Source organism: Dysidea avara, chromosome 4 (assembly GCF_963678975.1).
Source record: "Dysidea avara chromosome 4, odDysAvar1.4, whole genome shotgun sequence".
Lineage (NCBI taxonomy): Eukaryota > Metazoa > Porifera > Demospongiae > Dictyoceratida > Dysideidae > Dysidea > Dysidea avara.
Genome location: NC_089275.1, coordinates 24484640 through 24511324, shown reverse-complemented (window position 1 = coordinate 24511324; position 26685 = coordinate 24484640). Strand labels below are relative to the sequence as shown.

The 26685-nt window shown below is 37.7% G+C and overlaps 2 protein-coding genes across 4 annotated transcripts; one reads left to right on the top strand and one right to left on the bottom strand.

Moving 5' to 3' along the window:
- Window positions 1-79: 79 nt before the first annotated feature.
- Window positions 80-5042, bottom strand: LOC136254468 (dynein regulatory complex protein 8-like). The gene is made up of 4 exons (XM_066047161.1): window positions 4854-5042; window positions 3135-3207; window positions 1945-2067; window positions 80-275 (listed from the first exon to the last, which is right to left on the bottom strand). Exons 1-4 carry the CDS (start codon window positions 4976-4978, stop codon window positions 81-83), a joined length of 516 nt encoding a protein of 171 aa, XP_065903233.1. The 5' UTR covers window positions 4979-5042; the 3' UTR covers window position 80.
- On the top strand, window positions 4942-26475 carry LOC136254467 (heterogeneous nuclear ribonucleoprotein U-like protein 1). 3 transcript variants are annotated; one of them, XR_010700504.1, is made up of 19 exons: window positions 4942-5093; window positions 5180-5344; window positions 6918-6944; window positions 6999-7037; window positions 7096-7314; window positions 7453-7487; window positions 8220-8403; window positions 10530-10566; window positions 10741-10811; window positions 11226-11365; window positions 11423-11516; window positions 11865-11977; window positions 12616-12768; window positions 13047-13151; window positions 13205-13327; window positions 13750-13878; window positions 13925-14093; window positions 17506-22069; window positions 25708-25766. XR_010700504.1 is itself a non-coding variant. In XM_066047160.1 (18 exons), exons 2-18 carry the CDS (start codon window positions 5206-5208, stop codon window positions 26367-26369), a joined length of 2436 nt encoding a protein of 811 aa, XP_065903232.1. In that variant the 5' UTR covers window positions 4942-5093; window positions 5180-5205; the 3' UTR covers window positions 26370-26475. The 3 variants fall into 3 exon arrangements, 2 of the variants coding, with proteins under 2 accessions (XP_065903232.1, XP_065903231.1); XM_066047160.1 differs by lacking the exon at window positions 17506-22069 and having other exon boundaries at window positions 7099-7314; window positions 25708-26475; XM_066047159.1 differs by lacking the exon at window positions 17506-22069 and having other exon boundaries at window positions 25708-26475.
- The last annotated feature ends 210 nt before the right edge of the window (window positions 26476-26685 follow it).

The following is a 26685-nucleotide window of genomic DNA, read 5'->3' as shown; positions in this document are numbered from 1 at the left end:
TGTGATACTGCCCCAGGTAGTGACCAAAACTCCCTAATAGAACAGCCAGTTTTTGGATAGGTCTACTTGAAACACAATATTTAAGTCACATTTGGTTTATTTTCTTCTAGCATGGAAGGAACAAAGTCATGATACATAAATAATTGTTTGCCATCTTGTACTGCAGCTTTCCACATCTCAGCAAATTCATCATCAGTGAATGGCTCCCCTTCTTCCTTCATTGCCTTAGCCACTTCGTCTTTTGTTAAATGACCTTTCTTGTCAACATCCAGGACCTACAGATACATGATGTACAAATTATTATACAGCTAGAAGCAAATATACTAGTCATTTAATCACACACTATTGACCATGTAATAGTTTTTTTATTTTTTTATTTTATTTTACAAATACAACATATTGATAGAAAAAAAGAAAGTGTTTGCCTTGCTCAAATTGGACAGAGAAGCAAACTCTGCCCAATCCTGTGACAATGGAATTGTTGCCATTACCGATGCAGCATTACCATACACTAGCAACCTTCTGAATCAAAAATTGGGTGCCCTAGACTGCTCCATTACCCGGGAACCTATCCGTTTTCATTGACCATTACATAACATTCAGACACAAAACACAAACCACTTGTCGGGCCAATCAGATATAGATCAAGCAGTATAGATAAAGCAAAGGAGGTAAGGCTCTTTATGAAAGTTGCAGTCTAGATTTGATTTTTTGGTCCAGGAAATGAAAGCTTGCTCGCAACACTGCATATTTGCCGTTATCAAGCATAATGGAAGACTACAGTATAGATCGACAAAAAAATTGGTCAGTTTCTGAGCAACTTACTTAATTGTTTGTACTACAAACAAGTTAATGGTGTAAAGGGAGTTGTTACTGAACCTTTGGAAACTGCAGCCTCACATGAAGAATTTCTCAATATGCTAGGTCAGGTCAATGACTCACATAGCCTGATATAATAACTGTTCCCTTAACATAGTAAGTACATGCATGATGTGTGTATGATGCGTGCATTGCATGTACTGCAGGACGAAGTGTAGAACAATAAAAAAATCAAGCCTGTAGCCTTATGTATATTGTCGAGTTATGCTTGGCTGAAGGCATCAGTTAGTTAGCTAGTTATTTAATCAGTTAGTAGAAAATTCAGTTAAATAGGAAATTTTTAGAAACTCGATTTGAAGCAGCTCTGAAGGCATTTTTTGGACTTGGTTCTACTTAACCAACACCACAAAGCTATTGTGAAGGAAAAGTGAGACTGTTCAGGTGATTTTTAAGGGCAAGAAAAACACTAATATACAGTACTGTACTGTATAGTAGAGTCATGTTCAACTACTCTAATAGAACATACACAGTACACTTACTCTAATAGAAACATACACCAGTTAGAACAATTAGTTTTGCTGTTCGGATAATCAAGGATTCATGATACTATACTAATAACACATGTGTTGTAATGTCACGTGCTATTATAGAGTATCTATGGTCAGGAGCTTATGGAGCATGAAACTTACAGTGCCTGCCACGTGCCATCACAATTCAAATCAATCGCCGATTAGTTTCCACATAAGGAAAGTAAAATCTTGTTATTTGAAGCGGTATACGAAATAGGCATGACCAGTGACACATGGTGATGGCCTGAGTCTTCCTCAAGGTCTTTATATTCTTTGATGGTGGTGAACTTGTCTCTACTTCATGTGACTGGAGCGCCATTTGTGCGTGATATAAAACAAGCACAGTGATGTAATTTGGATTGCCATGGAACTCAGTTTCATGCTCCTTCGCTGCCTTTGGCGGCTCATAAGCTCCTGCTATGGTTTATTGCAATGTTTCCACATCTTGCTATTTGATCCATTGCTGATAATAGCATTAATCTGAGTGGTTCTACTACTGGCTGATTTAGTTGGGTGATAACTAATTTATCGAAGCTGCTCTGTATGCATGGATTACCTTGAAGGCCTTTAGCAACTGCTCTTCACTAGCTGGCTGGAATCTGCGCTCCAAGAGTATCCGACATAGAACTGGTTCAAATTTTTCATAACGCACAAACCCAGTTGGTTCTTCTTCCTCCACCTACATGTATATAGCATTACATCAATAAAGCAGTCAAAGCTGACACAAAGGAAAAGGGAGACTGGTAAAGAATTGCAGGTGTTTTAATAGCATAAAATGGTGGTGACTACAGAAATTTTGACACGATTAATGCAAGTACTGCACAAAATTTCTCATTAGAACAAGGGCTTCTATACAACCACTGGTAATTTTTTTGCATAGTGTTGTAAGCAAATGCAAACGGTGGTTGCAACTTACGAATCATTATTGCTTATAGAAGCTATGCAATGATTTATCAAAAAATGGTATCTAGGAGTGTTGTCCTGTCAGAAATTAAGGGGACAACAACTTGTTGTGAAACTAATTCAAACTATACACAAAACAATTAAGTGCAATAACAAAAAAAACCTTCATCCCGAGGTAGGAAATGCGTGCATGTCACTTACTTTAACTGCATTCTTACTATTTAGAATTTAATGCGAGTGTCAATAATCAAACAACAATGGGGAACAGTGGATATTAAGATAGTGCTTCAAGGCTTTGTTTCATAAGAGCCTCTGGATTTCTTGGCAAAATGGTGAAAAAATCACTGTTTCCTGTACCTAACAAGAGCTCTTTTAAAACAAAGTACATTTTTTTATTTAAGCTAAGAGTTAGATCTAATAAGCCCTAGTGATTGTTGGTTTTGCATTATGACTATTGAGACTCGTGTCAAATTCTAAATAATAATTATGTTATTAAAGTAAGCGAAATGCACATATATCCAACCTCCTCTGCACTCATACCATGCAAAGCTCATGTGATCAAATAAAATAGGTAACAATATGGCTATCACCAAGAGTTAACAATAGGGAGAGGAAGCCATTTAACTTCCAGTTATTTGTAACAAAGTTTGATACTCTCCTTTCCCATATTAGCAAATCTTGCTGCTGCCTTAAAGAATACAAAATCTAGTTGCCATTGTTAACAAGTACTTTGTAACCTGCCAATATTTTGGGTAAACATATTATTTCTTAAGGTATGCGTGCATAGGTTTATGGATCAACAACTACAAGATGGACATTTAAACATTTTATAAATGTCAATACCTCTGCTATAATATCTGCAAGATCAGCTTCAGATGGATAACATCCAAGTGCTCTGACAATAGTTCCCACTTCCCTACAAAATTTCATAACTTCACACATTACTGCATGTACAGTGGCCTTTTTTCAAAGAGAAAGTTTTAAAAAGTAGTGAAAATTTCCCCCCTTGAAAAATGCAATGCATTTATAAAAACGGCATCGAACACATGTATGCCAGAAGAGGTTAATCATGTATCACAACCCTATGACATGAGATTATGCACCCTGTCCAAGGTTTGTTTGTTAGTTAGGAAAACAGTGTGCCATACTTAGGGTACTGGGATGCACCACTATGCTGCTTTGACAACCAGTACTGTCATAGTGGTAAATCTCCCAATTCTTGTTTGCTCTAATAGAGCATTCAGATAATTGATATTCTGTACATGTGAGAGATTAATCTATCCTAATAGAGCAGTCAATATATTTACTGCATTCTAACAGGAGCGCATTGAATCCTATGGACAAGGGAGAAAGTAACTCCGTAAACAGCAAAATTCAAACATGGCCGCCATGTGCTATAAAGGGTAACTTTATAAAATTCCTTATTAGGACATTATACGAAGATGCATGTTTGAGTATGTCACATTTCTGGCATCACTGAAACAAAGCTATGGAAATGAAGTCAAATGGCATGACAGAAGAATAGTAGTACAGGTATACCACGTCTTTCTGTATTCACAAGTGATGTGAAATTACTTAACTGGACCATTGTAAAGTTATCCTTCAACTTGATGGCCACCTATCAAAGCCAGTTTGGCTGTCTTGACAGAATACAAAGTGGCAGTTAATTCCACATATCCCTGTTGCACGTAAAGATGATGTAACCAATGATATACACAGTAACACTGGATGTCATGTTTGAATTGCCTGTTGCATTAGTAGTTTACAGAGATACATGCTCCCTTGTCCACAGGATTCGATGTGCTCCTGATTCTAATAAGGCAATCAAGTAATTTACTCTAATAGAGTAGTCAAGTCCTGAGAATGTTATATAGATAGTGCACCTACATGTAAGTTTGTAGCTACCAGAAATGCTATAGATGAGGTATGGTTTTGGGCTAGATAAAATGGTTATGAGAGTTCTGTAAAAACTATTGCGGAATGTGATTTTAATATAACAATCAAGAATTTAAAAAAAAAAATCTATAAAGTTGTTTTTAAAAGTGTGCAATGTGTAAAATTGCCAACAACAAAATGGCACTTATTGTTACCCCATTACTGTTGACTTGACTATCATTGTTCTCCAACTACACAAGGGTTTGGTTACTAGTACAGGGGACAGCTGGTGAGGTGTCATACTCCCCACACCCTTATCTCTCATGCGCGTGTACAAATACACACATAACAAACTATGTGTGTATTTGCCATTTTCTCATTGCATAAATACCATTTTCTACTTGCATGATAGGTAATTACCACTATGATCATAAGTATATACCTAGACATATTATATCTATACCGGCTGGCTTTGCAACAATGGCTCTGCCTTCTATATTCACCCTCCAGTGCCTAACTGGTCAAGTTTATAATGCTGAGAACAGTCTACTGAAAAGCTGAACTAAAGTTACTGGTACTTGCATGGACTGGAAATGTACACATCAGTTCTATAAGGGTAAAACATAAGATATTCTGAACGCTTTACTTCTGCAAGTTGTTTATTTATTCTAATTATAGCACGCTAACCTCACATCTATTGTCTTGTTACTTTCATGATCAAATGTATCAAAAGTTTCAGCCACTCTCTTCTTAGCCTCTGTGAGTATCGGGTCTTCTACGGTGGAAGGAACACTAGCAGAGGGTTCCGCCATAGTGGATTTCTGTAACCCTAGTAACCACGGTGCGCATGCGTAGTAGTCACATGTAAGTTTTGCTTCACGCCTATTCTCATTTTTGTTGGTCCTTTACCTGCTGGTACTTTTGCAGGTGAGTACATGTGTTTAGTTGATAAATCGATGTTATTTTGTGCAATAGAGTGCGAAAATTAGTGTACTATCTTGTTCTATATTTAGTTCCAATTAGTACTCACTAAGCTGCAATGAGTCAACAACTCGAGTCTTTCGTATCGCCGCTGAAAGTGACAGAGCTAAAAGATGAATTGAAGAAACGAGGGTTATCACCGTATGGTAACAAGGCCACGCTGCAGCAGCGATTGACGGGTGCTCTTCAATCAGAAGGTGGGCGTTAATAAAAATACGAAAGTCGCGTGTTCAGACCCTTTTTTTACGTGGGTAGTGGAGAAAGGGTCTCCAATGTGCAGGCCTGATCTACAACTTTTGGAATTGTTAGTGGTGATGAATATAGTAAAGGCCTATATATGATCAAAGCGAGAAATGGGAAATGGTGCACATTTCTTTTTACACCCATGGGCATGCATGGTGTATTTCCCATTCTTGCTTTGTTATAGGCTTTTGTGGTTCTTTTACAGAACCACTAGGAATTTAGGGTAGTAAAACAAAGGGAGGTCAAGATATGCTTAACCAATCTATACCCATGATTAATTGTCCACTAGTACATGTATATCTTCAGGTGTAGGCAATTCACTACTGCTTATTCCTTTTGATCCCTTTGAAATTCTTAGCCAGTATGCACCCACAGTTGGGCGTGCCCAATTGGCACTCTGCGTTGTCAATACGTCTGTCCAATACCCACATGAGCAAACAGAAAGTAACCATTCAATGAATAAAGGCTGTTCACATAGTGTATTAAGGTGGTGCTGAAGGATTAAAAGCAGCCGTACAAAGTTAATTGGACAGCATGTTTGTGGTAACCACATCTCAGTGGACTAACAAAACAAGCTCTATCCGATACAGCTACTGTCATTCACACTTTAAATACATTATCTTCACTGGCGAACTGTACCAGCTGCCATCGGTGATTACTGTTATACTGAGTGCCCTGACTAGCCACACGGTTTCCTTTCTCACTAAATAACTCCAAAATTATGCACCACAGACCATCACAACTTGGTATAGGCATTGGGTAAGCGTTACTCTACAATAGTATACTTTGAATTTTTGTGCTTTGGGCTTGATGGAGTTGTTATATAGCCAATGTTGTAGTTCACAGGTGTGCATTGTCACTACTTTCTGTATTGTGTTATCAGTGAAAAGGAAAGAGTAGAATTGTTCTACAAGGTGAGAAATGGTTGGAACCGAAGTGTCTTAGCGATAGGTTGTTCATTGGCCAAGTTGTTTTAAAAATCGGCTTGAAACTTAGAGTTACTGTATGTAGGCGTAAAATGAAGGCGTGTTATTTCATGAAACTTTGTACGCTAAACTAAAGTATCACAGGCTATCACAACAGCTCTTTAGGTGTGGATTAAGTTTTACACTAGCAAAGTTTGGGCCACCCTAAAATAGTTCATGCGGGTTGAACAAATTGTTTTGTGCAGTTGCACTTGCACTTGTTTGGTTCAGCGCCACTTAATTTTCTGTTTTTGTCATGTTTACTTGAAGGAGGTATGGCTGGTAACTGAAACCAGGTGAACTGTTCTGTATGATATTATTGGTAAACACCACCACTAACATAAACATGCTCATGCTTTTGTGCTTTTTGAGAAAGTTTGTTATATGATGTGGTAGCCATGAGTCAGCTTATGCTGATCACTATCAGGCATGTGGCCATTTTATGCTTTCTCAAAAGTACTGTACATACTTGAGCACTATCAAGTATGCTTGTCTGCTAAAGACCAAGTACATACAGTATATACTTGCACTAACTTCAATTGGCCTTGATCTGTTTTTATAGGCTATACTGGTGATGGCGAACAACCAGGTGAGAGGTCCTATATTTGTGTTAATTAATTGTCTTTATTGTGTTGCTTTTTAGATCAAAGTGACTTTAAGTTAGCCTTATCTGACAGTGCAGGTATGAACATAATTTAGCATAGCAACATTGGCTTACTTGGAATGTTGTTTCACTTTAGCAGAGGGTCAAGATGAAGAGAGTGCTGCTGCTGATGAGCAGAAACCTGATGAAGATGTTGATGGAGAAGATGAAGAGCAAGAAGAAGAACAAGAAGAAGAGCAAGAAGAAGAACAACAAGAAGAAGAGCAAGAAGAAGAACAACAAGAAGAAGAACAAGAAGAAATGGAACAACAGGAGACCGTTGGTGACTCTGCCACAACAGAAGTGGCCGATACAAGTATATGAAATAGCTATATGTATATACATGTATATATTTACATACAGTCACAGTGTTTCTGTATGAATTACATGATGCCTGTACATGGATACTAGCATATGTTGTGGGTTGTGTTATCTAGTTTATTTATCTATATAGCTGCTGAGAAAGATGAAACAACTGACATTGCTAAGGCAAGTGGCATGATGCAACACGTGTACATGCAGTTTGTGTCATATATAATTCACAAAATCTACTGTGCTTGCCAATTCTGCATTATTTAGTACATCAGTTCTTTTCAATTGGAAATTTTAAAGAAAATGTATTTAGTACTGATTAGACATTAGCTGGGCGCTAACAATTGGTGCAGTTCTTGAAAAATGTACTGTATGTGAGCAGAATGTTTTGCATGCTTTTCACAGACTTCTTTCAAAACAAAGTACTTTTTTTTTGAAAATTGCGTGAAGCACTATCTACAATATAAATAGTTAAAGACTTAATAAACTAGTATCCATTTGGTTCCACATGGGGTACTTTGAAATAATAAGTCACTCTAGAGTTCCTATGGATACGTATACATGAAATTCGGAGAAAACATCCTGACCGCCTGGCAGACCCCTGTAAGTGTTCAAGTGTTAATCGGATGGCTGCAGGTTCAAGGCTGCTCAGGTCCAGTCATGGATTTTTTCTCCTTTCTCCACCTTTTCAAACACACTCTATGTAACAACTTTATAAGGCTGTAGGACCAGGTGTCCTACAGACCTTCAACACTTGTGTTGTGTAAAGCCTTAACAAACAAACAAATATCCACTGAGCCCCAGTGAATTGATTGTACTGTGATTATTGAGACTGACATGAATACCGCTATGATTGATAAGCAACTGATGGGTATTGACTATATAAATATACAATGTACTTTATTGTAGGATGATGCTGCTGCTACAGAAGTGCCAGCATCTGAGGAAGGTGATAAGGCTGAAGAGGAGGAAGGTGATGAGGCTGAAGAGAAGAAAGGTGATAAGGCTGAAGAGAAGGAAAGGGATGCAACTGCCAGTGCTACCACTGAGGAGTCTACCAGTAGGAAAAGACGACGAGAGGAAGATGCACAAGGTAATATATGTGACCCAGTCTGACAAAAACAGTCTTATCGCCTATTTAATAGTATCGAGAAATACTGGTTTTAAGTATTCAGTGTGTTGTAGCTCGCCAATGGTAGAAGCCCTGTGTACCAAATTTTCACACAATTTACAGCAACTTCTTACCTTCAAGAGCACCCACAGTAGAAGTAGCCATGCAACACTTAAGTTTCCCACCATTTTAGATAGTTTTTATACCGAGGTTGACTGTACCAGGCAAGTTCCAAAAGAGGTGGGAGGCGGGAAAGAGATTGTTTAAAATAATTAAAGAGGAAGGCGTAGGGATGAATTGGGCCAAGTTATGAGCCATTAAGGTTACGGTATAGTCACGGGCAATCATTCAAATTTTTGAATGCCTATCGGTACTTTTTGAGAAGGCCATAAAACCAGTCTACTGAGTCTAGCAGCCTGAAAGGTTTAAAGTGAACACAAAGCCCTTCATATTTAATGTTTTTATGTTGCTACAGTGTAGTTTGAGCCAGGTGGAACACTACAAGTTGTTGTAGTAAGACAGGTAAGCCAGCCTGTCACTACCATGTTTTTCCGCCGCCAAATGCAGCTCTGGGGCATGGTGATACCGTACATTAAATTTATTAGGTCCTGTGGAAGTGTTTTTGGTGTGTTTCTTCCCAGTGACAGAGATACAAGCCTTCAAAGAGCTTGTTTCACTCGAAGAAACTACTAAAAGTTTAATAAAACGTCTTCACAAACAGTAACTTAAAATATCAGTTCCACAGGACCTAGATATTTTAGTTGCTTAGTTACTTGTGTCGAAATTGTAGGGATTCAGTAATCTGTTAGTCTCGTTTTTGGCACGCCTTTTTGAACCACACACCCAAGAACAGTTGTTGTTCTGCAGTATAAACAAACAAGTACAAATAGTTGTATTACTTCCACAACACGGTGAAATTATTTATCCCTTGCTTGGTTTACAGCAGGTTCTTTAAAGTATACCGTAACCTTAAGGTCTCAAAACTGGCTAAAATGAAAGGACATTTACAGCACATGTCTTTATTCAACTCCACAAAGCTGTACAGCCACACACAGCCATCCCCAGACTGGCCAGAGCTCCATTGGGGCCCCAGACCGCTCGTACGGATCGCCACTGTGCTTGGGAAAAGCAGTCAGAAAAAGCAGACCACTCAAGTCTGGCTGATTTTGATTGTGAAATTTAATAGTTTATGTAGCTTTGTGTTCTTGGGGAAAATCAAATCTGCTATCATGGTCGATAAGACCGGTTTTGCCAGACCCAGTCACATATTGATATTATCTTGTGGGAAGATTCATTGATGGCACATGTCGACAGATTAAAAAATCATCAGGAATTAATGTTTACCATCTGTAGGGGTGTATTTCTGTATTTTTATTCAGGGGAGGTTGGTCATATTTCAAAGCCCTATTATCAAGAGTACATAATAATATATATATTTAGGAGAGTATCCAACACTGTATTGCCCCTTACGCAATAGTCATCATCACCAAAGGTGTTAACTTGCTTCAAGAACTAGAAGGGCCTTGAAGTGCTTGCAGGTCTTCACTTTGGTATATCGATGCCTATCAACAAGTCTTTCATGGCAAAGCCATGTGTTGGAGATTATACTAAAATATTCGGATATGTTACACAATGTTGCACAATTATTACACAATGTGTTTTGAAGGGGTAATACAGGCGTTGGATACTCTCCTAAATATATATATATATATTATGAACTCTTGCTATTATGTATTGGCATGTGTAATTGTGCAACAAAAAATCAATACTGTTCTTATGAAGTCCTTTTGTCACATTTACGAGAAGTATGCATGTGTACATAGCTGTTGTATTTTAACTAGAAAAGCCACACAAAGTGTTGAGTGGCTGATAAAAGGGCTCTGGGAACTGTGCTTCATTGATATTATCTCATGTAATAGAATACTTTTTTATTGGTACTGAGGTGTTGATTCGGTTGAAATTTTCTTTGACATCAATGACAAGATGCTTGCCTGGTGATAACATGTGACCGACCTCCTTTGCTTTGTATTATTATCATGTGCACAACTGAAGTGTAGATATGTTGCTATGTTATTTCATATTGTTATCATTTGTACTTTATTTTACAGGTGAAAAACAAGAGGAGAAAAAGACTACCTATGAGATGTATGTATAAAAGTCTGAATGCTTCATACTGTATGCTATATCCATGTCCTTATTGCATCACCTGTAATCTCTTGGTCGTGTTTGTTATATTGTGTAACCCTGTTTCTACCTGGTCTCTTTAATTAGGGGAATATATGCAGTTATGTTATATTACGATATGTATAATCACTACAGCATAGATGAGTACCTGGCAGAAGATGACTATGTTCCACCTGATGATGACTCGTTGATTGTGATGGATCGATGTAAGTTATAGTTAAGCTCTTCGTTGTGATCATAGTATACCCATTGATGTGTGTTTAAAATACAGTTTTTGTACATAGTGCGAAGGTTTGACAATTACACCTGTAATTAAGATATTTTACACTTCAAACTCTTCTTCCCAATGCAATAATATACATAATCCACCAACGTTGCTTTTATCTACCAATTTTGACTTTTAAAATGACACTATTTGGAACACACAGGCGTTCAGATAATGGAGGTCCCACTGTATGTAGCATATTATGCTTTATGGTGTGTTTTGCATGATTTCTGTGTATTTTTTTGTAATTGTAATGTGTAAAATTAAGCACATAATATTATTCTATTGATTGACTTGCATGCAGCCTGTTTCTTTCTATAGACGTTTATTGGCATGAACTTGTTTTGATCCTTAGACCATTCTGACCTGCACTTCACAATTCAAAAGGATGGACTAGGTGGCTATGGAAGGACAGAGAAAGGGTTTGCATATTTGTGGGCTGGTAGCCGGGCCACCTGGGGCTGCAAGGATGGCCGCTATTGCTTTGAATGCAAGGTCTGCAGTTGAGTGTGTTGGGTGTTCATGGTTCATATTGTGTATTTGTTGTTATAGATTGGGGAATACTTAGATGTTGATTTGCCTGGTGAAGAGCACCCTCACATTGTTAGAGTTGGGTTTTCTACTGAAAACTCATCCATGAATCTTGGTACAGATTTATGTCGTATTGTGAAAATTGTACATGCAGATACGTAATAGTTTATGCTGTCTGCTATTTTATGTAATTGTGCACTTGCATGTCAACATTTAACTGTCACAAGTCTACCAAATTTTCATGCATATACATTTCAAACCCATCTACTGCAGAACTTGGGATCATGAGAGTAATAGACCTGCATTTACCCATTTCCATGTAGTATATATAGGAGATTTATTATCCATCCAAAACAACCCAAAATAGAATCTAAGTACATCCATGTATGCAGTAGATTGTAAATAGGTCTATACCCTTTAAAGCACTATATTTTACACAAAGCTGTTTGTTCTTCATTTTTAGGAGAAGTAGCCCAGTCATATGGGTATGGTGCTACTGGTAAGAGTTCCACTGCAGGGATGTTCAACTCTTACGGTGAATCATTTGGTCCTGGTGATGTGATTGGCTGCTTTGTTGTAAGTTAATTATAGTCACTCTTTCTTGTTGGAACTCAGGGGTGTGTCGATAGTGAAATTTTGAACCAATCTGATATTTTGATATATAGATCAAGTCTAAACATCGATACTGATTCAATGTACTAATATTATAAAGTGTAGCCATTTAGCTTGGAGGAAAAAAACTTAATAGGGAACTTTAACATTTTAATATTCCATATCTAGTGAAGAAAGTAGTTCAAAGTGCTAACAATCACTGTCAATTAATGCTTATGGTGACTGTGCATGGCCTCATGACAACATAACAACCCCCAGACAGCTAGTACACATTTTAATGTATGCATGCTCCCACCGATATTACTCTGTAACTGTATATAAAAGTTAGCTGTAAAGCATTCTTACTGTAGCTTCTGTAACTCTTCCAGAGAAGGGTATACTGGTATATTCATTCCACCCCTACTGAGGATCCACACCGCAGTAGACTGAAATCCTGAACAAGCAATATCTCTCCTAATGTACAAGCAAGAATTCATAATACTGTACAAGTGCTTATATTATGAACTCTTCGTACAAGTACTAGCTGTATGCTCATATCATATTGATTCTGTATTCAGAGTAAAATAGAGCTATATTATTTGTATTGATTATTTTTATTATAGGATTTACATAGTGAGGAGCAAAACATTGCATTTTCAAAGAATGGAAAACATTTTGGCAAGTGTTTTGTGCTTAGTCCAGACTTTCGTGGTAAAGTGCTGTTTCCTCACGTTACTACAAAGAATGTGAGGATATCTCTCAACTTTGGACAAGAGGTGAGTTTAACATCATATCTTTGTGCTATATGGTGTATGTACTGATCGATACTTTAATGTGTAACTCTGAATAGCATTGGAGTACATACTATATTTGGAAATATGTGCTTAAACAGTATCTCTAATCCTTAGAATACCAAATTTATCTGTGATGTGAGGTACTGTATCTCTTACTAGGTCCCTAAGGTTGTAGTATAGTCTTTGTATTATGAATTGTATATAGTTGTTCTATTGTGTCCTTTTGGTTCACAATATCTTGCATATATTATATACTGTAGTCTTTGCATTATGAAATCCCTGATGACTTTGAGCCATTGCAAAAGGCAAGTAGTGACCATCTTGTAAGAGCTGCAAAACCCCCAGCTAAAAAACAGGACTGTGAGGTAGGTATGCTTATTTGGTATTACTACATGCATATATACTTGTGTATTAACAGGCAATTATGATGGTGGGATTGCCATCTAGTGGTAAGACTACTTGGGCTGAGAAGTATGCTCAGGATCATCCAGACCAGTTCTTCAACATATTGGGTACTAACTTGATCATGGATAAAATGAAGGTAAAGGCTCTAAGAATTTGATCTTCATTAATTTAGTTGTGGTACACTTGATTGTATTGCATTTTGTACTTCTTAGTTAAATATTTACTATGATTTTGTGTGTTTGTGTTGTAGTACAGTAGGTCATGGAGGCTTACATTTTCTTACAAAAGAATATTGACCAGTGCCTTGGTAGTATTGGTTAGGTATATGAACAAGCTCAAAAGTGTCTTGCTTGTGATTTAAAACACTTCCAATAGGTTGTGTTACATGTCACTTAGCCCGACAGATGCCTTTTGGCTTACTGCAAGTCTGCAATACATACAATGCATGCTTCATGGACTTACCTTTATCCTCCTTTGTGTCCCATGCATTTCTTTTTGAACTTCCAATTCTTACTTTTTCTTTGTACTGTACTTGTTGTTCTTGCTTTCTTAACACAGGTTAGTGGCTTGCAACGGAAAAGGAATTACCATGGGCGCTGGGAACAGCTCATCAAGCAAGCCACTCAAATTTTGAACAAGCTTTTTATTCTTGCTGCTCGTCAACCAAGGAACTACATCATTGACCAAGTAAATTACCCTTGATGTGTGTATTGCATTGATGACTTGTTCTTAGACCAACGTGTACAAGAATGCCCGAACACGCAAAATGAAGAATTTTGAAGGCTACAAGTGTCGTGCTGTTGTAATTTGCCCTACCGAGGAAGTGCGTAAACAGCGTGATAAAAACAGGCAACGTGATCAAGGTATATTCATACCTGATGATGCAGTCTACGAAATGAAAGGTAAATATATAGTGTTGTAAGTGTATCACATTCCAAATCCACCCATTAAATTTTGCTATCAATTTCTATCACCAACAATAATAGATTGAGTGTCTTAGTGGCTTAGTTTCAAGTTTTACTTCATCAAAAAGTATGTTTGTAGCTTAGGGACCAAGAAAATAAGTATAAAATATATCATCAGGTTTCATTTCCGTTGCAATTGGATGTGGACTATACCATACAAGTACCTAATTGAAATAAAAAAGTAGCTGTAGCTTAATTGTTACAGAATGACCTGTTTTCAGGCGAGGTGTACCTTTCGTCATCCCAATGAGGTGCTGGACAGTTTTATAAGCAGAATTATCTGGCATCGTTTATAATTCATGGTGTTGGGACTATAACTTTACATGTGCACATTGTTTTGTTTATGAAATGGCTTGGTCAAATTGCAAGATAGAATTATATTTTAGAACAAAAATACGCTTTTGCATATACTGTATATTAGATTGGTAGATGTTTTCAATACTTTTAAAGTGAATACGAAAAAACAAACAAATTAAAAGAAGCGATGTCTGATACTAAACACTGAAGCAAGGCCTTATTTTCAAAATCTATTGTGACACCACTCAAGTGCGGCTACTAGTGAAGGTGTGGCATTAAACCAAGTAAATACAGTATTAGGCATCATGAAGGTTTGGGCTTTTCTGGGCCAAGGGATCACCCTAAAACCTCACGATGCCTTCAGTACCTTCCAATACCCTGGTATGATGCTACAAAATTTATTGGTGAAATTTTCTACTGACTGACTGACTGACTGACTGACTGGCTGGCCGGTGCCTTCAGTCAAGTGTAACTTGATAACGGCTAAAACTACAGACTTGTTTTTTTACTGTTTGATATTGCTTCAGTCCAACAGAATGCCTTTTTGTGGTATATTGCAGTAAGCTTCATGGACTTGTGTCCACCTTATTGCTGTAAGTTCAATGGTCGTGTCTCATTTATCTTTGCTGACAGACCAAGGTGTCAATTCATGGTAGTGCTGCACAATGTCCACCTTATTGCTGTAAGTTCAATGGTTGTGTCTCATTTATCTTTGTTGACAGACCAAGATGTTAATTCGTGGTAGTGCTGCACAATGGCTTCCCTTTGTTTGTAACAAGAATAGTCTGAATTTTCCATTGTGACTGGATTGTTCCTTCTCGAGCTTTTAGTGTTCTTCATTCATGATGTTGTTTAACGGGTTGAAAATGAAGCGTAACATAGCCACTTCACTATTTCAGTAATTGATAGTCGGGGTGTGCGTTCAGATGAAACAATAAGCCTGACACCATTCTTCTAATGCGGTATGCGTGGGTTTACCTGTCATAATAATGTTGCAAAAAAAGTAAACAAGTAGAAGGAAAATTAGGTTTGAGTAGGGATAAAAGAAATAAACAGTAGGAAATGAGGGAGGTCACCTACACCTGTACTAGTGGACATTTAATCCCTAGATCTGAAGTAGGGATTAAACGTCCACTAGTATATCTATCGCCAGGTGTAGGTGACCTCCTTTATTTCACTACCATTTATTTCTATGATCCCTAATTGAACTTAAAATTCCTAATTTTTCCTTATACTTGTAGTTACAGTGTATGGATCATTTACTAAACCATTGTTGTTCTCTTTGTCCCATTCCTTTTTGCTTGCGGTGCAAAGGTCAATTTATGGGAAATGCAGCAAGAAGTTTGTGTAGTGTCTTATCACATGAGAGGAATATAAAAATCATCTGTGTTTCTTGTATCATGCCTCTAACAACAAGAGAGATCATCACCTAACATGCAAATTTAATTCCTACATGTACTTAAGCCAATATACTTCATACACTGTGTTGCTGTCACCTTATCAAGTGTAGGCACGTCTACCTGAAGTTTTACATGCAGCACAAGTTAAGTGCACCAGGTGGTAGTTCTCAAGCTATGTGAAACTTTGCTTCTGCATCGCCTCTGTCATCGCTATTGCTGCCACAGTACGTGTTGGGTTTTCATGCTCATCCCGCTCTTTGAGGAGTCACAGATTTCCTTTGCCCAGTTTGCTCCAGAGCACAATTGGGTTCATAGACGCAGCATTTGTGGAGCAGTGGTTATCATTGTCCTTGCTCCTCTAGTTCTTGTCTGGCCACACCATAACTTTAACTATGCCTCCTTGCGTAAGAGCATATCTGGCACTGGGTAGCTTGCCAAAGTTTGTTCTAGATTAGTGTCATCAGGAAGCATAAAGCACATCAACATTATTTTCTTATGTACTAAAAAGGCCAGAGTGCCAATGGTCTTCTGTATTTGTAAGTTTTCCATGCATATGCAGTATGGGCATATGGTATGCATGCTCATGTTGTAGTAACTTACTAACAGCTGATATAAAGGAAAGTGATGTCAAACACCATTGATATTTGAGACCATGCTGCCTGAGGCATGGACAACAATGAATACACTAGCATGGGTAAGGAGGAATTAAATTTGCATGTAAGGTGATGATCTCCCGTATCAAGCACTTTTTATTGTGGTGAACTTACAGTATTTATATATAGTGCTATTTTTAATGGACCATATGCACGCTCTATACTATTGAACAAAAAAATGATTGATTTGCATTGTTTAGCGGCGTGCTCATCAGTGAACGACCATTACAAATCCCATACAAAAGTATGGGTAATAAATGCAGCTCTGGCTATAAGCACTACGAGCAGGGCTCCTCTTTCCACTTACTCTGCTATACAGAGGAATCCATGGCTCTGAATGAAGTACTTGAATATGATCTATTTGTTGAGAGTCACTGCGATTCGCATTTTTTCTACGTATACCACATGTATCCCATTCATTCACCGTCATTAAATGTAAAAGGTCATGTGTTGTTAGGGTATTTACAGCAGTGCATATCGTCTATTGCAAAATTTGAACACAAAGATGGCAACTGCAATGAGTTGGCGCCCACTCTCATTGTAAGGTCAGAACAAAGTAGAGAAGCTCATAATTTCTTTGACAATTATTGGGCTTAACATGTAGCACTACACATATTGATTATTCACACGTACACTCCCCTAAGGTTACAAAAGTAGTTGTACATTTGGAGTGGTGACATTGAATGGAACAGACTGGCTGAGAATACTCAATTTGATCGAAGTACACTTTGAATGATGATTGCATATGTTTTGAACTTCCCTGAAGGCTGATTTATATCACCCATGCAATTATATGTTCTCACATGTGTGTGTATATGTGTGTGTGTTATACCTAAGCATATGTATATCAGTATTCATGTGTTGTTCAAGTGCTAACCAAGGTTGCTGGCTTAGAAATAATGACTGCAGTTTGTTTTGTGAGCTTTCGGTTTGTGTTTATGAATCATATGCATATGTGTAACCTTTTACATATGTACATTTGTACTTTTCCTTCTTTAGGTTGCCATCGATCTTACATGCATGCACATACACATTTATTTGTCTTTTTGTGTGTATTTATGTTTGTCTTGTGCGTGCTTGTATACATACATAATAATGTTAATATTGCATTAACGTTTGAGCGAGTATCAAGACTTATTGAGGTAATCATAGCGATGAGCTTTGCATAAGTTGGTCTTGTAGTTTTGGATATACCGTGGATATTAGATGTCATATCTGCACACGTGTAGCGTATTTGGTGTACATGACAATTATCAAAGACTTGACCGTTTTATGCGCTATATCAATTACCAAGTGTTTAATTAAAACTTATATGAAGATCAAGAGTCAACTTATACTATTGGATATGTACAAGTAAATTCACAAGTATATTACAGGGTGTATAGACTCCGTTTTACAATAAGATTGTGTTGTTAAAGATCGGTAACGCTTACTAAGTACATGTATTTCATGGTGAATTGTTATTTGTTAGTGTGATTTAGTGAAATTGAGAGTATCGAATAGCTATCACTCCACGAAAATTGCTGTGGAAAGTAATGTAGTAGTGTTTTGTAAGCATTTTCTTTTGCAACTTTTTGATTCGATATTCAAATGATTCTTGCTTACGATTTTGTCGACCACCTGCACTCACTGGCTTACTGTCCAATGACTCAGCAGATCCTGATGCTCCCTGGTCCTGTAACTCTGCCCCATCTGGCATACGATGCCTCAGCCATCATATATTCGGAAAACCAAAAATGCCAGAATTTTAATAACTAAAAAATGAAACAGTTGTAAAAAATTACTTGCTGACCTGTGTTCTATTACTCTAGTAATGACGGAATATTCTAATTAAGCAGTGTTAAAATCTACACTACACTACCCACGGTCCTAGAGGGTAGTCTGGATATGATCAATCAGTGAGTATGGTTCCGTGTAGGGCTGGGACGAATAGTGAAATTTACCTTCGAACATTCGCTAATAAAATGTTTGAACATTCGAAGCTTCAGTTTTAGCTTTCAAGTTACAGGTTTTCTTGCATTTATGTACATCCTTCTTAAGTTTTATCTTTCTAATCCATTTAATAAGTTGGTAAGCATTTGGAAAATGTATAGCAGCAGTACTGAATGACGCGATCGATTGATTGCAAATGGGTGTGTCCGCTATACTGCAATTATACATAGGCTAACACCAACTAATGGCTAAAAGGACGTTTCTGTGCATTATCTATCACTTTATAAGGTGTTTTAAGGCTACAACTATGGTAGCAAGCTAATCTAAGTGGGTGTGACACACAAAGATTGATCGTGAAGAGATGAACACCGATCGCACAAGATGAATAGCAGCTGCAATAAAGGTAGCGACATTTACTTGTAATTCTTTCATAGGCTATGAGTGCATTACGAAGCTTTAAAGGATACTTTTAAAATTCGAAGTTTACTTAACCTTCGAACCCACAAAACATTCGAAACTTCGTCCCAGCCCTAGTTCCATGAAAGTGTACAGACAGCAAAACACGTTTTCTGTAAGTGGGTGTAGCTTCATGCCTACAAACTGCAACACACCATGCTGATGAATTATTGTGGCTCCACGTATGCCTGCAAACAATATCACACATCCTCAATAAGTAGGAATGGCTCACAAAATAAGCTGGTCTGCCACAAGGTTAGACTGTGGCTCATACGAAAACAATTGATTTTTGGGCCTTACATAAATCTGCAGGTAGCAATGGGCATGGAATCATACAGATTGCAATACATCCACTGGTGAATGGGCGTGGCTCCATGTATGCTTACAGACAGTCCCGATACACTAGACTTTTGACTATAATGTGGTAATACACTTCCACATCATCACACTTATTAATTCATTTCACGTGTGATCCAATCCAGGTAGGAAACCATACCAATGCAATAATTTTCTGTATCGATGCTTTTTTTAAAGGAGCGCATTTAGGTGATTAAACGTGTAGCTACACTTATATAAAATGATTGCATTATCCGACCATGTCTTAGAACACACTGGCATGCCATTAACCATTAGAGGTCACCATGACCACACCCCTTAATAATCAAGCTGTGGTAATGCTGTTGTAAAACTAAGCATGGCAAACCACATCCCTTAATCTATTGCTTAGCTCACACAGGACAGGGGAGATTGATACACTCTGATAAGCAGTCACATCCACCATGTGCTATGCTATACCAAAAGCTAGTATAGTAATTTTAAAATGAAGTAGGGTTCCAGCAATAAAAAGTAATGAAACAAGGTAATATGAATGATGGTAGCTATTACTACATAGATATGTGGGAAAATCCCTACTTTGGCAACGAACAGATGGCAATAGCATACCAATGTAGAGATTTTCCCACAGCTTTGTTGCAGTAGGTACCATCATTCATATTTGTTACATTTTATTGCTGGAACTCTACTTCATGTTGAAAGTAATAATTTTTTATTGTACTAGTTTGTAAAAAAATCATCTACAAAAGTGCAAATATTGAATTTTTGTTTTAAAAAATGATAAAGAGCAAATTTTGGTTGCGTTCCTCAGTAAACGACACATCTAACACACAATAATCAACCCACTTGCAGCATTTGAGTTTGCAATTGTGACAAATGTCCAATCTCTGTATACCCTTCAATGGTACAATGACCTATGCTATGCTTGAGCTGGACATGTGCCTTTTGGTAGAGTGTAAGCTACACAATGCATCCATTAACATTTCCATCTTTGTGTCCGATTTCTTTTTACCTCTAGTGCAAAGGTGTTGATTCGCTGATATAGCACTTTGTGGAATCACATTATTTTTAGGGGTCGTCTTAACTTTTTCCACCAGCCTCCATGTGCAATTAAAGTGAAGAGGCTGCTCTTCCTGTACTGTTGCCTGTGTGTAATACCGTGTGACCAATACAACACGAAAAATATGCAAAAGGGCTTCTACGTTTGTAAGTTGTTCATCTAGCTCGTACGGTTCATTGTCTGACACCATTCTTTCTTCTGCTTACTTGGTATTACGGAACTTACAGTAATACCATATAGGGGGGAAAGTTTCAATGAGCTAAACTTTCGCAGATTTCGCGGTTTTGTCAAAAACTGAAAGTTTCCCTGCGAATGCTGCTGCTGGCTGTGATGTCTGGGTTGACTGACGTGTCACATAAGTTAAGTTGCTTAATAATGTGGAAAGTCCTGCAACAGCCCAGCTTCTTTTGTGAGCATGCCCACTTAATTGGATTGTGCATCACTGTCTGTTGATAATCATACGTGGAGCCACACCCATTTATTAAGACATGTTGCAACAATCTGGAGGCATGTACAAAGCCATGTGCATTGCCGTGTGTACGCCAATGTAGAGCCACGCCCACTTTAATCGATCATCAGGTGCCAGTGTATGTCCCATCGTGATCCACGCCCTCTTACCAACAAATTACTGTAATGTGCATTGTTTATGTGCGCGACTAAGCATTTTGAGCAGGCGCCATCCACCACGCAAAAGTTTAACTATGAATAAATTTGTTTGCTCTCTACTGCGGAACTTTCACCCATCGAAACTTTCCCCCTATACAGTAGTTAACAAATAAGTGTAAGAAAAATTAGGAATCTTACAGGTAGTGGGGATCATTACAATGAGCAATACAGTGCTCCCTCGATTATTCAAACACTCAATTATCTGAACAGCAGAAATGACTGTTCTATTTGAGTAATTTATCTAAGGTGTAAATTCTATTAGAGTGATTGAACAGGGCTTTATTACATAAATTAATGGGCTTTGATTATCTGAACTTGTCTTGGTTGGATAATCAAGGAAGCATTGTACTGAAAAAAAGATCACTGATGTGCAAATTTAATCCCTACTTAGCCCGTATAATTAATAGAGTTAAAACTAGTTAATGTGGGAATTAAATTTGCATGTCAAGTGCTATTGTAATGATGCACTATCTATGAAATTCCTATCCTTCTGTAGTAAAATTTCGTATTACAGTTAATTGAGTTTGTGTGTGGTGCAGTACATTGGTATGTGTGTACTGTTGATGGCCACATATACTTGTGAATTATTTTTTCTTAATACATTTTGTTTATATACACATCCAATGGTATACCGTTGACTCTTGTCTTCGTGATTGTATAGTAGGCGTGTATACAGTTATAAATGAAGTGCATTTCCAATGTATTATAACAACAATGCGGATACTGTGTACATTCTGCTACATGATTACACAGTGACTGTTTCCATCAACTCTAATATGCGTTTGTAGTGCCAACTTGCAGAATACAAATGCATGTCTGTTTGTAAGTACTATTTTAGGTACACCACATTGTACATGCAATGCACCACCACCAGCCATACTGTGTGAGAGTACATAAGAGTTTTTCCTTATAGTTTTAAAGATAATAATTTATCATCTAATGATTTTCATTATACTATTCCACAAAATACTAAACTTCACACAGTATGGCTGTACACACAATAAAGCATACATCTGTGGAGCTACTACTATCTGATGGAGCTGAGCTGCATGTTGTCTTCACCGCTGCAGTTGGAGTAATACAGATGACCTGGTGCTACAGTGATCTTAACAAAGTGTAAGAGGGTACAAATCACACCCGATGTTGTGTAATTCATATGTTCTACCATTACATACATCATCAACATGTATACTTGCTAAAGAGAACAGTTGGCTTGTGGCGTTTTCTGATATCTCGCAGAAATGATTGTCAAGTTATGTAACATTTGCTATTAAGCAAAACAATACCATGGTAATGATCATACAATGAAGTGTTTACTGTGATGTGTACGAATGAGGAAATAACTAAGTACTCTGACCAAAGTGTATATAACAAAAAGTAGTGATCATTGCATTGATATATAATGCGTTCAGAACATACATATGTTCTTTGTATGACATGCGCGGCATACAGTACATGCTGTTCTTCCAAGGGTAAATGAGTGGTAAAAAGGAGAGTTTTTAAAACATAACCACCAAATGTTTATAGTGTTACTGTATATGCAATGCTAGTTAATTGATGATGTATGTGCAACTTTTTAGTAGTACTTACATGTTTCCATTAGCTTTCCACGCAGTCCAATAAACCAAACAGTTATGTTTATCCATATGATTAAGCATGTTTATGTTTAATAATGACAGTCTCAGAGATGACTGAAAGCTGCCTATAGCAACTGATATGAAAAGCTTGACATGGTGATTTGGACTTATGTTTTGATCTCAGTCATCTGAATCCCCAGGGTGCCACCTGCTATTTTTATTAACTGAAGGTGGAATTCAGAAAAGCATCGTTAAAAACACAATTGCAAGAATCTTTGATTGAATGATCAGCAGGTGGCCAGTTACTCTAGTAACATGGATTGGATTGTTGTGTGACCACCGTAGCAACATTGTGAAGCAGTGAAGAGCAGTGTTTCATTTTCATACTGGTTACTTATTTTAAGGTAGCTTTTTGTTAGAGTCACTTGAGCCATGATTTGCCATCAAATAAGTCAATCATTTGGCATTTAATAGTACCATTAGTGATTATGGTTATCAGTGATTATGTGCATGCAGTATTTAACTTTTTGCACCGGCACTGGTTTTTTAGCATGGCTTCACAGAGCTTTCCCCAGCAAAATAAAGTAGAGCAGTAAAAGTGTCATTTTGTTACCAACATCAAAGTCAATTTGTTAACTATATCCACACAAAAACAGCCAAGCTGTGAAAAAAAGGTACGGCCTTAAAAAAGCCTGGGTGAAAAAAGTTGTGAAATCAAATGTGGTGGCCAAGAAATAGCTGCAATGATGTTAATGCTAATGATGAATGTGTGCATTGTTAAATTTATTAGCATTAACATCATTGCAGCCATTTCTTGGCCGCCACCTTTGATTTCACAACTTTTTCACCCAGGCTTTTTAAGGCCGTACCATTTTTCACAGCTTGGCTGTTTTTGTGTGGATTTCACTTCTTTTTGTGCTTTATAAGGCCCCAAAACCAGCCTATGGCTGACTTTGAGGTTTGTTTTTACTCACATTTCTTCTTTTCTATGCAGATACAATGATGATTATTGAAGACAGACTTATACATGTATTTCATTGCATGATTTATTTATTTCAATATTTGATAATATTATTGTAATACTCTAATACAGTGCACATTTTTTTGAGGGCTTCTAATAGAACATACATAGAATGTTCTAGAACAATCTAGTACTTCTATTGGTAGTTCTATGAAATTACGAACGTTTGATTATAAGCAGATTTCAACTAAAGTTTCATTTATAAAGCAGAAATTAAGTGAGGTGATCAGCCAAGGTATCAGTGGTTAATGATGTAGGTGTTAGGTATGGAGGTCCCTGGTTCGAACTTTGACATTTTTGTGTACGTTTTTTATCCCATGGTGACTGCTCTATTAGAGTATCTTGATCCCGCAATTTTACATTTGTTTGGCTTTTGCTTTTTAACTTTATCGTTGTAACTCTATTGCTATTCAAACTATCAAAAGGCACTGCTACGATGATCAGCCTATCTACACACCAATTTTCAAGTTATTGTTATATTCGGTTTACCCTGTAGCCGTGACAGAAGTTCGATTTTTTATTATGTGAATAAATGCTCATAACTCCTTGGATATTCCTCTGATTCACAGCAAACTTGGTATGTGAATCCACTGTTACATGCTCTTCATTTGTGCCAAAGATTGAGGCAATCGAGTTATACGTTTGCATTTTATAGCAATTTTTGCAAAGTGTGCGAAAAAAAATTGCAGCCCCATACGGCATACTGTAAGAAGAAAAAAAATGAAGAAATTAAAATGAAACTTTGAATGCCCATATCTTGCAAATGGATGTTGCGAATTTAATCAAATTTGCTGTGTGGCTTACCCTACTTGGCGGACAGCTATAATGCAAAAAGGTGTGCTTTGGAGGAGGGGTCATGGAGTTATGCACATGTGAAAAAGCTGTTTCCTTTCTTACTGTCGATATACTCACGGTGTGGTGCGCTGGCTTTCTTGGCTGCACGACACACTACCGTGTGTCTTGATACATTCCGCAGCACCGCTCTACCACTCACCCCTGGCTTCATCGTTATTGCCCATGCAATGTTGGCATTGGAACAGAGTTTTCTATTGACTAGCTATCTCAAGTTTCTGGCTATTACGTTATCATACATATTTTTTAAACAGTAAGGTTGCAGAGGCACTTCTCATACTGTTATTTGTTTATAATGCTGTGTTATGGGCGAACCATAGCTGAACATGAAGAGAATATGGTCACTTTAGTGATTGATAGTTGGGCCACATGTTCAGATGTGAATTTTATTTTATGATGCACGCGCAGCACCTTTGATGCAGTATGCACTGGTGCACCAGCCACGATTATGTTAACAAAGAAATACAAGGACTAATATGGAATTCAAATTCAATTAGGGATTATATAAATTGAAAGTAATAAGATTGCCTACACCTGCAGCTATCATTCAGTTATGGCTTTACTGTATGGCTGAAATAATAAAATGACTGAAGTAGGGATTGAATGTCCTCTAGTATAGCTGCAGGTATTGATGATCTCTTGTTTCGTATTTCTGTGATCCATACTCCAATGAGCTTTCCACAATTACAAAAAGTAATGTGATAATTGGAGATTGTGAGGGGACTTTACCATGTAGTCAACAAACTTAGTGGTTTGTTTGACTAGATAATAATGATTAGCAGAGGTAGTGAACGTATTGCGGCAGTGCGAAATGGGAGCACCTGGCAAAAGCAGACCTGAGTTATTAAACAATATGCAAATATGCTGGAAGTAAGTATACAGGCCTTACCCATAAGCTTTCAGTTTGTTTTCCTTTTGTGATCCTACTATTGTGTAGCAAATGATTAGCAGTGCATAACTGATTGACAACTAAAGATGTACTCATGTGGTTGTTTCAAAAACTCTCCTTACCAGCTACTATTTACTATTGGAAACCAGTAATGTTTAGTATAACTTTGTCCGAACTGTCATGGAATGGTTAGTCTAAGCATCGGATGTGAAGACAGATTCACGTATGTTGTTAGTCAATTTTAATCACCGAATATCAGTAACATGTTCATTTATATGATTTTTTGCCTGTTTTATGTGGCAATTTGTGATGTATGTGTTGTTTATGCTTGTCCTTTTACACCTAGTGGTGTTGAACAGCTTTTGTTCTGTTTGAGTTTGGACACATGGCATATCCCCTCTTTTCTTTCATGTAGTTAACTATAGCCTGCCAGAAGTTGATGATCTATTTGAGGAGGTTACATTTGTTGAACAGTCGGAAGAGGAAATTAAAGAACAAGTGAAGAAATACCATGAGGAAAAGAAGCCACCTTCAGTGTCACCATATGTCAAGAGACCCAGATATGATTCCCCATCTCGTGGTGGTTCCCGTGGAGGCTCCCGTGGAGGGTATGATTCCAGGCCTCCCCCTCCTCGTAGTAGTCCAGGCTATGGTGGTGATCATTATCGCAGAGGAGGTGGTGATTATCGGGATAGCTATGGCTACAGAGACAGCCCAAGGGATTATGGTCCACCGATGCGTGGTGGTGGAGGTTATGGTGGTGGTGGAGGTTATGGTGGTGGGGGTTACGGTGGTGGGGGTTATGGTGGTGGGGGTTATGGTGGTGGGGGTTATGGTGGTGGAGGAGGCTATGGAGCACCTCCTCATCCAAGAGGTGGTGGTATGGATCGTCCACCTGCTCACTATTATGACAGATATGGTCCACCTCAGCATCGCTATGATAGAGGTCCACCACCACCACCAAGTCATGGGTATCCCCCTAGGGGAGGTGGAGGAGGTTATTATGGTAGCGGTGGTGGCCGTGATGGATATGGCCCTCCCCCACCACCCCAATACTATCCCCACAGGAGATACTGAACAATATAATTTGTTTTGTTAACTTTTAGTGATAGTATAGTTACTTCACCCTTTGTGTACCTGTTTTTGATATATGTATTTTGACTTTTAAAATATATTGACTATATCTTTGTTTTGGGTACGGAGCTAGTAACAAGTATGTAGTTTGCAATGATTTGAATGTCTTGATAATTATGTGAGGTTTAAATTACACATATAGTAAATGTAATAAATACAGTATCATTAAAGGATAATAAAGATTTGGAATTTCCTTCCCAAAAATTACTTCCATCAGTATCACTCTCAACAACCAGTTTTACTTTTTCTTCATGCCAGC